This window comes from Miscanthus floridulus, chromosome 15 (genome assembly GCF_019320115.1).
Source record: "Miscanthus floridulus cultivar M001 chromosome 15, ASM1932011v1, whole genome shotgun sequence".
NCBI lineage: Eukaryota > Viridiplantae > Streptophyta > Magnoliopsida > Poales > Poaceae > Miscanthus > Miscanthus floridulus.
Window position 1 is genome coordinate 76,234,136 of NC_089594.1, and position 12,433 is coordinate 76,246,568.

The 12,433-nt window shown below is 42.7% G+C and overlaps 1 protein-coding gene across 1 annotated transcript; it reads right to left on the reverse strand.

Annotated features, from left to right (window-relative positions):
* Positions 1-142: 142 nt before the first annotated feature.
* Positions 143-7,730, reverse strand: LOC136507977 (pyrophosphate-energized membrane proton pump 3-like). Its single transcript, XM_066502564.1, has 15 exons — positions 7,309-7,730; positions 6,348-6,652; positions 5,214-5,417; positions 4,814-4,965; positions 4,570-4,717; positions 4,358-4,490; positions 4,026-4,198; positions 3,496-3,616; positions 2,852-3,039; positions 1,827-2,264; positions 1,401-1,565; positions 1,166-1,321; positions 973-1,084; positions 681-900; positions 143-467 (listed from the first exon to the last, which is right to left on the reverse strand). Exons 2-15 carry the CDS (start codon positions 6,435-6,437, stop codon positions 368-370), a joined length of 2,400 nt encoding a protein of 799 aa, XP_066358661.1. The 5' UTR covers positions 6,438-6,652; positions 7,309-7,730; the 3' UTR covers positions 143-367.
* Positions 7,731-12,433: the final 4,703 nt, after the last annotated feature.

Here is a 12,433-nt window from a genome sequence, read left to right on the forward strand (position 1 = left end):
AAGATGTAGAACCAGTCCCGATCCTAAAATCCATTGTGGATCGTTTATTTCTTCCAGCTAGCGCAACGGATGTCATATACGCTACCAATCTACCATAATGTTCCAGCAATAAACAAAACCAAAACATTGAGGCTACTAGTGGTAGTTCAGTAATGTCCGTCACAAAATATGGCATTTCCATCATCAGTATAATATCTACCGTGAAACACAGGTACAGATCGCTGCTTCTTTCTCCGGGTACAACATGTAGTGATTGATACTAAAACCGAGTGGATCATTACATCACAAGCAGGTGAACAACTCATCTACAAGTCGCATAGATACATCTCTGCAGGGTTAATGGCAAGCTTGATGAGTGGTTGGTTAATCACAAGAATATCGGAGCCATGACCAATGTGATTGTGGCGAGCATCTTGATAAGAACGTGCAGCGATGGACCCGCGGTGTCTTTGAATGGGTCTCCAACCCTGCAGCACAACACATACTCTTTTAAGTGCATAGAAAACTTTCGGATAGTGCCAATCATCCAGAATTGGAAATAAAGCCACACGCCATGATCGGAACTATTTTACTACAGGAGAAACATCTCTTTGCTCTGCCTTGGCCAACAGAATAAACTCAACTCAAGAATCTTGCCCCAAAGCATAAGTCACTAGGACACTAAAAGCTGAGAAACTTACGTGTCGCCAGTAACTGCAGCCTTGTGGGACTCGCTGCCTTTGCCACCAAGAGCGCCAGTCTCAATGTACTTCTTTGCATTATCCCAGGCGCCACCAGCAGTGTTCATGAAGAGTGCCATGAGAATCCCAGCAACTGTCGCAAACATAAGCAGCGACGCTACAACTTTAGCTCCAAGAAGTGGCCGACCAGTGGAGTGGCCCAAAATCCGGAAGACAACGCCTGCAAACCACATAAAAGAAATTAGAAAAGTATTGAGTGCCAGTCCCCACAAATATGGCCTACAAGACTCACCAACAGCCATGGGTGATATAATTGCTAAAGCCCCAGGTTTTATCATTTCTCTCAAGGAGGCAGATGCCACAATTGCAACACAGCGTCCATAATCAGGCTTCTCTTTGTAGTCCTGGATGGTATTGTTACAAGTTAGCATCAGCTTTTCCAAGCATAAAAGAACTGAAGAGCTTCGTGGTAATCATGTACTCACCATAATACCAGGCCTCTCGATAAATTGTCTCCTGACCTCATTAACAACTTCCTGTGCAGTTTTACCAACTGCTGAGCAAGCCCATGCACTGAACAGGAATATAAGCATTGAGCCTAACAAACCACCAACAAAAATCTCTGGGACTGCTATGTCAACCTGCAGCAATTGTGTAAGACCATTGAATGAGTACAAAAAATTTAGTATTCTACGTGGCATTATAACACATACTGCATACCTCCTTGAATGGCAATTGAGCAAAAGAAGCTACTTCATCCATATATGCACTAAACAGGAGGAAGGAAGCCAGTCCTGCTGACCCTATGGCAAATCCTTTCGTAGTAGCTTTAGTTGTGTTGCCCACAGCATCTAGAACATCTGTGATTTCTCTCACACTTTCAGGCTGCACCAGTACACAATCACAATGGATGATTAAACATAATACCTAGTACTAAAGCTGACATATAAACATGAGACAAATGCTAAACCTGCTAAGTTGCATTACTGCCATTATGGGAAGAAAAACAGTACATAATGCTTTGAATTGTTCTTTAGTTTTGAACCATGAAATGCTTTGAAATGGCAAAAGTATTAAATACAGATTGTTTGCTATAACCTACAGGCGACAACATAGGTTTGAACTACAAAAGAACATGTGTCATACCTGCTGGCTCATCTCAACAATACCACCAGCGTTGTCAGCTATAGGACCAAACATGTCCATGGTGAGAACATACCCTGCTGTGCTAAGCATTCCCATTGTTGCTACAGCTGTCCCAAAAAGACCACCAGCCGGGTTGCCAGACTCGTCCACCAAGCCAGAGGTCTGCCCCAGCCAATAGGCTGATATAATGGCAACACTTATCACTAGAACTGGTAGGGCTGTTGATTCCATTCCCAAACTTACTCCAGCAATAATATTAGTTCCATGTCCTGTAGAACTTGAAAGAGCTAAAAGGCGGACTGGCTCGTGTTTATAATCCGTGTAATACTTCGAAATCCAAACAAAAGCATATGCTGTGATGATCCCCACCAAGCCACACAATGCAAAATTCAGCCATGCAGAAGGTGCTTGTTCTGTGTACAGGAGCCAACGAGTAGACTGGAAATTTAACACAGATCAATAATAATAAATCAACTTCTGGGGAGAAAGGTATGATTTTACTTTGTATAAAGGGAAGACACAGGACATCACAAACACAGGCTCTGCTCAGTGTGAGTTGAATGACTATCATAAAAACTTCAACAGAACTCAATCAACTACAGATTTATAGAAAACTTTGACAAGGGTTCATGGTTTTCAATATGTTTCTGTTATCCATTTCAAATATCATTGGATTACATCCTTCGGCTATGGATTTAGCTATAAGTAACTGTCAGACCACTGTTTGGACAATTACTGGCATCTCTTTCTTCCAAGAACATTTAATAATAATTGATGCTTCAATGACTCAATAAAAGTGCTCTATTTATAATAAGATGCAAATGGGAAGCCTACATGAAAGCCAACAAACTATGTTGTAGACCACTTTTGCATATTGCAACTCTGAAGTGATTTATATACCCAGCCAATGGGAACAGATGCAGTAATATCATACAGCATTAATGTATAATACCACAGATGTTATTGTAAGCAGTAAAATAACATAGTCAAATAATATAAGTATTTATGAAAATAACAAGACTCACCGCTCCAAACGTAAGAACAGCAAGCATAATAGTAATAGAGTAGCCTTTTTGCATAATTGCCATGGGATCTTCGATAGGGGAAATGAGTCCAGAGTCACGTGTTCCTCTGATTGAGAGAATTCCAACTGATGACACCACCAAATCAAATGAATGGACAACAAGAGGAAACAAAATAAAGCCAGAGGGATCTGCAATAATAAACAAAGCTGATTATGGGCCAGAATAGAGCAATTACAAAGGTGCAGTATGTGTACCATTGTACCAAAAACACGACAGTTCTTAATTTTAGTAAAAACCAAGTACCGTCCATGCATAGCTCATCCAAAGATTAGTTTTTGTACATAAATAGATTAATAAGAACTTATGATACCAAGAATATCAGCAACCACTTGCAAGCTGTGCCCAGTATTCTTAAAAAAAAAGGCGTACCCGGTGCAGAGAGCTCCCGCTCTGTGCGGGGTCTGGGGAAGGGTGTTAGTGGCAAGCCTTACCCTCGCCTGTGCAATGCGAGGAGACCGCGACTTGAACCTGGGACCTTCCGGTCACAGGCGGTAAGACTCTACCGCTTGCACCAGGCCCGCCCTTCTGTGCCCAGTATTCTTATTGACAGATATTATATTAGAGGGTAAACAAAAGAGACTTGCCCTCAATTTTACAGCGTTGTGCCATTGTTCCTCCAAGTATCATTGCACTGATAATTTCTGCTGCTATGCTCTCAAAAAGATCAGCGCCTCGGGCAGCACAATCTCCAACATTGTCACCAACCTGAGTAGTTTTCTTTTGTTATACAAGAATATATAGTAGCAAAAGATGAACTATAGGATAACAAAAACAAGGCAAGTAGAGTTGTAGAGCAAAGCAAATCTTGTATTGAGTATTGCAGCACAGACAAGAAACATTCAGTCCTCGAGAATGTTTATGATTCAGAATTCTACCAAACCTTAGGCAACAAGGCAACTCTTGCATATATAGTAGCATATTACATAATCGTTCAGTGAGTTTCAAAACAGAAGCAAGCTGTTAACATCAATTTACCCCTACTAAAGTTTGAGAAGCACATTAATACTGATCTTCATCGCTAATGCCAGGTATACTTGAACATAATTGAGCAGTCTTCAATGAAAAATAATAAAAAAGAAACAGCATTCCAAGTTTTACTTGAGAACATCAATACCAAGTCAGCGATGACAGCTGGGTTACGAGGATCATCTTCTGGTATTCCCTGCTCAACTTTTCCGACCAGATCAGCTCCAACATCAGCAGCTTTAGTGTATATTCCACCACCCAACTGAGCAAAAAGGGCAACAAAAGAGGCACCAAAACCATATCCCACAAGGAGAAGAGGCACTGCACAAAAACCATATGAATCAGCAGCCTAATAATATTCCTTTCACATAACAAAATGGTATTGCAATTTGCAACTACAAGAAAATAAGTAGATAATTGGTGGACAAGTTGGATTGTAATCTAGAGTGTTTTCAGGTGTACTGTGTACAAGAAACTTACAGTCCGTAACCTTCATTGACCCAGGTGAATCTACTCCAAGCCAAACATAAAATGTTGAGTACAGTATTGCCACACCAAATACAGCCATGCAAACAACCACAATGGCTGAGAAACCACCAGCACGGACAGCAATCTGTTTTGAGGAAACAGACATGACTTGAAATTCTATTGTAGAAGGCAAACACCAAGTGCATCCAGGAACGAAACCAAACCTGCAATGCTTCTCTTGCAGAGCGCCGAGCAGCACTTGAAACTCGTACATTTGCACGTACAGACACCCACATTCCAACAAAGCCAGCTATTCCAGAACATAATGCTCCAAGGAGAAAAGAAGCAACTGTAATATAGGCTAATGTTGCCCTGTGTAGTCATGATATTCACGAGATGTCAACATGGCAACAACTAATAAACATATATAGGTACAAATAAGGTTTCAGATAATGGCAGACAAATCACCTTCCCAAGCCAGATGCCTCCTGCTGTGGGGTGGTAGCGCGAAAGAGATAAATGCCAAGGATGACAAAGGCCAGAATAAGTGCCATTTTAGAAATAGTTCCATATTGTGTCCTAAAAAACCCTTCAGCACCATCTCTTATGGCGTCAGATATCTGAACAAGAGAAGGCACAAAATCAAATCACACTACATCACTACTCTGGTGGGTCAAAAACCCAATAATACTAGCACAATTTAGAGAAACCATTGCATGAAGCAGAATATGCATAGCAAGACAGCAACATTAGCATACAGCACTTTCTAAACACATAAACGGCATGTGACGAGAAGCGAAGCATTGAAGATGCAGAAAATGAAGGCATAGCACATTATCAGTGAGCTGAATTGAGGCAGTTTTTATACCTCGGACATTTCTGGAGGTCCTTCGTCCTTAGCAAGAACCCACTTTGTAAGGTAGAGAGAGAAGAATAGACTGAGAGTACATATACAGAACACAAAGACCACAATTGGTGATGTACTGGCTCCCACATATAGAACACCACTGAAGACCAAAAGAGAAAGAATAATCAAGGCACGGGGATTTATCCTCATCAACAAACGGAAGGCCTGCAGCAACCAAAAAAAACGAAATAAGATACAAATGTAAAATATCCAACAGTTGCTCATAACATGTTAAAAAATGTATGCCAATCAATCAGCAGAAATGTACACTTCAAGTTTTTTTTTTCATTTATCAAATTTTCGTGACATGGAATATAAAGTGTTGTGAAGGGCGGGCCTGGTGCAAGCGGTAGAGTCTTACGGCCTGTGACCGGAAGGTCCCAGGTTCGAGTCGCGGTCTCCTCGCATTGCACAGGCGAGGGTAAGGCTTGCCACTGACACCCTTCCCGAGACCCCGCACAGAGCAGGAGCTCTTTACACTGGATACACTCTTTATGGAATATAAAGTGTTAAGTGGCCAGTTCTTTTAGCTGAATGACCATTTTTGGGATATGAGAAAAAGAGGATAACTTTTAACCTACCATGACTTGTGACTAATAGAATTTATTTAATAGGTAGGACCAAAGTCTAAAAGGCTTTGTTGTCGTTGTTGATGAGCAAAAGTGGATAACTTTATTAGCTACTTTATGTATAAATTTCTAAAGTATAAATATATAGCTAAAACAAAGAAAGATGGAAAAGAAATGCTGTAGTATCCATAGTGTGCTGAAGTTCTTTGGTGTACACTTTGATAACTGTCAATAGGCATATACATTAAACTAATGGTATAGAAAAATAAATAAATGAACAGTGTAGATTTTTCTTTCCCACCCAAAATAAAATAGTGTGGATATATCAACAAAAACAGGGGCATTTCATACTGCTTTGTTTTAGGACAGATACCATGTACTTGCACATACTAGCACACAAGAAAGAAATACATACACGAAGTGAGTGCACAACTTATGAATGGAAGCTAAATTGGTCCTTTTCAAAATAGCCAGAAAAGTCGGTTTTGTATTTTCAAAGGTGGAGAAGCTTAGGAATAGTCCATACCAGCGGTACAGATGATTTGCTTCGTACTGTTGAGAAAGTCCTTGGTCTTTCTTGATACGACCTTCCACTTTCCATGTCCGCTTCCATCATGATGGAATATGAATTTGCCCTCCTTGTCACTGGAAAAGGAACGAACTCCCCAACTTGGGGTAGGTCGCTCCCTGAGCCCTGGCGCTGAATTTTGGATAGTCTATGTCAGACCACCTCTCAAAAATAGTAAGCCCTAAAAGTTTAACACATCCAGATTTTCTTCAGCCTCAGCGACGAGCTTCTCTTTGATTGAAAGGGTTCTTTTGCCGCCAAGTCTACAAGATGATATTACCATGAAGCTAAACGTAGTGAATGTTCTATAGAAGCATGATAAACAAGCACAAGGTACAATTGTCGCCAAAAACATGAACTCCTGGTTAGAATAAAATAAAGTACAGTAGCAGAGTACCGAGGCACCTTCTATAATAAGGACAATTCAAAAGTATAATCTTCATTAGAGACACCTGCAATCTATGAAGCACAGATACAGATACACTCATACATGGATATGGCATTTCCCAAAAATAGCCGATACAAAGATATGTTTCAGCAAATTAAATAATAAACAATAAGACACGTTAAAATTGTAATAATCGCAGTAGCAGCCTAGCTGGAAGGCTTAGCTGGGTGGAGATCTAACAAATAACCAATCTCTTCTCTGAAAGTTTACACAGTTAAGCATCTAGCAGAACTATTGCCCTAACTTCATTTCTGCGATCACGACTAGTGTCAGGTGATGAATAATTCTCGGGCAAGTAACGATTCTAAGTTCAGAACCAAGTGCAGTAAAAAAAAAAAGTGAAACATCCTCTGTTGATAGAGAAACAACAGCAGACCGAGCAAAACTGACAGTAGTTCAATGTCTAGACTCCACTTCTAGAAAGACAACGCCTGGCGTAACTACGGGAGAGGGAGCAGGGCTGGTTCTCACCGCTGATTCACGCCGGCCGGCAGGTGGCGGAGCTCGTTGCGCGCCGCGCGCGTGCAGGCGGCGTCGGAAACGGGACCCGCGGGACGTCCGCGGCTAGCAGGCGGCGTGCGTCCCCGGGGCGGATGCCGCCTGCCGGAGCTCGTGGCGCGGTGATGGATCTGGTCCCTGCCGCGGGCACGGGGATGGATCTGGGAGGAGGGAGAGGGAGAGGAGGCGGCGGCACCTACGGGAGCAGCCGCCGGCGCCGGCACCGAAGTGGGTCACGGGGGAGGGGCCGCCCCGCCGGTGGCGTCCGCGAGGATGAGCGCGGCCGCTTGCTGGCAAGGCAGCGACGAAGCTGGCCGCGGATCTGCGAGGCGAGGGGGAGGTTTCTCCGAGACACACACAGAGGCAAGGCAGTTGTGGGAGGATGACCACGCCGATGAAGAGGACTGAGAGGTGGAGTGGAGTGGAGTCTCGCCGGCCCGCGTTAGGATCATTCCCGTTAGTGCCCAGCCCACTAAGCCCAACAAATCTCTCTCTTTTTTCTTTTTTAGGAAAACTCCTTTTACCTCCAAAACCATAAAATTTGGATTACCTACCCACGTCAGTTAAGAAGTGATTTTCAAGACGGTTTAATTCTTTTCTGAAAATTTTAGTAAACACCTGATAATTTTTTTAAAACCATAAAAATATCTCTATCTAACCTTCTAAAATTTCAAAGGAAAATCTTAGAAATATATTGGGACACGATCAAACAAGACACCAAAATAAAATATTTGGAGTTCATGAAAAATAATCTGGAAGGTTCTATAAATTAGATTGAGCTCTATGAAGACGAGAAACATACCCTGAACAATCTAGAGAAATTTCAAAAACATTTCGATCAATGTCTAACAAACACATTTTAAAACTTTCCACGACAAAAATAGGAGATGAAATCAGCATAAATGCAACATGCATTAATGACGAATGCATTGGTGCTGGTTACATCTCTTGCTTTCATTTTGAAAAGTTTTCAAAATGTAATGAAGTGGTCGCTTAAAATTCTGGAAATTTCCATATTTTTCTGGGTAATTTTTTTTATTTGTCTAGAGCTAAATCTAGTCTTGGGAAGCATAAAAAATTATCATTGAATCATCGTTAATGCATTTTTTCATATTTTTCATCATTAATTTTTCTTTAGATACATTTGTTTTGCAATGGCTTGTAGACCGCTAGCGCATCCGTGCTCACTATCCCACGGTCGTAGCTTGGCCTAGCCATGCTGCCGGCTTGGTTGCCCACGCTAGGTCACGCAAGTGGAGAGAGGGATGGACCTCGTTCCTAAGGAATATTCTGTGAATATTCCTCAAAGATGAACCTTGTTATTCTCGTCCTTTCAATCAAATACCATGGAAAAGGAAAGGAGGGAGATATCGCGCGACGGGTCGCGCGACCCGTCTTCAACCTCCGTCGCGCCGCGCCTGCCTCCTCCCCCGCCCCTTTCTCCCTCCCCATGCCTCGCCTTGCCTCGACCCCGCTATAGGGTCGAGATGGCGGACTAGAGAAGGGTGAATAGTCCTTTCTAAAATTAATCATGTCGGCTAACTGTAACAAATGCGGAAATAAAACTATCGGTCTAGCCAAGACAACACCCTCTATCTATGTTCTCTAGCACCTTACAAAGATCTTAATTATGCAACTAAGGTGTCGAGCTAGCTAGAACTCACCTAATCAATTCTAGTGGCAAGGTCACATAAATCAATGCAACTAGTACTATACCAATCGGGGGAGGTCCTACATAATCTAGTAAACAAAAGCATAAAGCCACTTAAGCTCACTAGCAATGCTCGATAACAAGGCTACACAAGCTAAATTATAGAGCACAAATTACTTAGCTACACAAACTAAGCAAAGTGACTAACAAAGTTACTAAAACCAAATTAGCTACACAAGAGAGCTACTTCTATGCTACACAAGCAAGAAGGTAACTAGCAAGCTACACAAGTCAACTAATTACAGGAGCAACTACACAAGCACAATGTATATGAAAGTAATACAAGCTTGTGTTTCGTGGAATGCAAACCACCGAGAAGATGATGAAGACAATGTTGACACGGTGATTTTCTCACAGGTTCACTTGGTTGCTACCAAGCTATGTTCCCGTTGTGTCGACCGCTCACTTGGTGGTTCGGCGACTAATTGGCATCACCCACCAAGCTCGCATGTCAGCACCATAAGAACCTACCCCGAAAGTGAGGGTAGCTCAATGACACGCTCAACTAGAGTTGTTCTTCGCTATCCCCGTGGGGTGAGCACAATCTCCCTCACAAAATCCTCCTCCGAAGCACCGCACAATTTTCTCACGTGCTTCAATGGAGTCGCAAGCCACCAAGCCATCTAGGAGGTGGCAACCTCCAAGAGTAACAAGCATCACCAGCTTGCAACTCGATCATCTAGTGCCACTCGATGTAACCTTACGATGCAACACACTAGAATTATACTCACTCGCAATCAGATCACACTCTTACAAGCACAAGTGAGTTAGAGGGCACTCAAGCACACCTACACAAGCCACCAAGGCTTAAGGGTGCTCAGCAACCAGCCCAAGCCTGAGCTCCACCTCTATGTATAGCCCCCAAGCCAAATAGAGCCGTTGAAGCAAAGCTACTGGTTTCTGCGGGGGCACCGGATACGGCGGTGCCTGGCACTGAACACGGCGGTGACCTACCCAACGGTTGAATTTTAACGGTCACAAACTAGCCATAGGGGCACCGAACAGGGTGGTGGTGACCACCCTACCGAGCCCCCTATTTTCCTGCTCTCTGGATAAAAGGGGCGGTGCACCGCTGCACCCATGGCGGTGACCATGGCAGTGCCCCCCTTTGGCTCAACACCGAACTCGCCAACCTCAGGAAGAAAGTGGCGGTGGCACCGGACGCCCCCTGGCGATGCACCGCCCAGCACATGGCGGTGTATACCATCACCGTCGGTGATCACCTCCACTGCTGCTGCTCTGAACCAGGGCCAGGTGGGCACTGCCCTAGGGGTGGTGGTGCCACCGGACAAGGCACGGCGGTGCCAACCCCAACACTCCTTCTCGCCCAAGGCTAGGTGGGCACCACCCTAGGGGTGGTGGTGCCACCGGATAGGGGGTGGCGGTGCCACCCAAGCAGCACCCGAGCCTGGTTGTGCCTCATTTTCTTTACCAACTTCTTCTTTGCAAATGTGGCAACACCACAAGTGTTCACTAACTTATGCAAGTGTGTTAGCTTTTCACAAATATTTTTCCAAAGGATTAACACTCTTTTCTCAACGCCACTAGATCCTAACACGTATGCAAAGTTAGATCGCTCAAGTGGCACTAGATGACCGATATGCAAACAAGGTTGCCTCTCTTGATAGTACGGTCATCTATCCTAAACCCGGTCATACACTTCTCTATACAACCTTTGACCAGTGAAATGAAATGCCCTACAAATATACCTTTGCCTTGCGCATTCCATTCCATCTCCTCTATTGTTGATGCAACATATGCACCAATATGATCGATAATGACATGATCCACTCCATATCATCACGTGACCGTATTGGTTCATCGATCTTGACTTCACTTGCTCTTCACCGTTGCTTCGGTCCATTGGCACCAAGTCATGTCTTGATCTTGTCCACCTTGATCACATGACTCTATGTCATGTCTCATATGCAATGAGCTCCTTCATCATCACATATGTAAGCTTTGCAACAAGTCCAAGCCATTTCACCTCCATGGCAAGTATTGCTTACACACATGTGTGTGGGCTAATCACATGTGTATCTCACTTAAACATATATTAGTCCACCTAGGTTGTCACTCAATTACCAAAACCAAACACGGACCTTTCAATCTCCCCCTTTTTGGTAATTGATGACAACTCTACAAATATATGAAAATTAAGCATTTTTTTGGATTCATGTTGCTTGCCCAAGCAATTTTACCATGTGTAAAAGATTTTTGGACAAGTACCACAAACCTAAATTGGTAGTATTAGCTCCCCCTACATATGTGCTAGAGTGTTTGGTTTGAAGCTCGCACATATGCAAAGATTGGAATTATGGGAGAGTAATTACTACCATATGATGTTAAGGTGTAAAGAATTAACCTTTGATGCGTGATACCAATTGGAGTTGCACTTTTAACACCATCCTTAGCACCATGAGTAGCTAGACAACAAAAACACTAGAAACCCTGTGAGATCAACATTATAATCAAGGTTCTAGTACCACTGTAGAAATACAAGTCTAGCTACCATCCTATGCATGCTAGTTATTATATCATCAATCAAATTCTACAACTAGCATACACCACACAAGTATGCATATCAAATTTAAAAACTTATGCAATGCAAGCAAGCACATGACTATACACATATCAAATGCAAACAAACAAAGTTCATGAGCTTGCTCTCCCTACTTGTGTGCTTCTCTTGTCCAAGAATTTTGATCCTTCTCTTTTTTCTCAATGTTGCTCCCTCTTTGTCCATATCCATGTCCAAACCCAACTTCCCATTATATCTTTATACTAATCTCTCCCCCTTTGTCATCAATTTCCATAAAAGGTATGCTTCTCATTGATGCAAAGACTTGCATTGGGTTAGATAGTTGACACTTGAATCTTCATTTTTGATGGACATCACTTGTATAGCTCTTTAGACACCATGTGTAGGATCTTGTGACCTTGATACCAATTGTAGTGGGACTCCTCCCCGTATGTCCAAACACGGGTCATAATACTTGATAATCTTGAGCTTGCGTACCACTTGTTGATGAGGGATGCATTCTTCACTTGATGATCACTTAAAGTTGAGGATCACTTGTGGAACCACCTTTTGATGTGTTAGATACCACTTGTAGGAATGTGATACCACGTGTATGATTGATTTGTCAATAAAAACCATTTCTTGGACATTTGCTATCTTCATGAGTACCACTTGTAGGATATCACTTGTAAGTTGATCTAGACACCACTTGTGAATTCTTGATGAAATACTTGAGTCTAGATGCCATTTGAAACACTTCAAGCTAGATATCCATTTGCATTATTGTTTTGTGCTTGTACTCTTTGTTACTTATCATAAGCTTCTAAGTCGACTTGAACTAAATTGATTTGCCTAAGCTTCCAAGT

Coding starts and splice junctions, on each gene's coding strand:
- LOC136507977 (XM_066502564.1), bottom strand. CDS start 6,437: ATGATGGAAGCGGACATGGAAAGTGGAAGGTCGTATCAAGAAAGACCA. Junction 4,199..4,357: donor GTCAATGAAGGTTACGGACT/GTAAGTTTCTTG, acceptor GTTTTTGTGCAG/TGCCTCTTCTCCTTGTGGGA. Junction 3,617..4,025: donor CAGCTGTCATCGCTGACTTG/GTATTGATGTTC, acceptor AAAACTACTCAG/GTTGGTGACAATGTTGGAGA.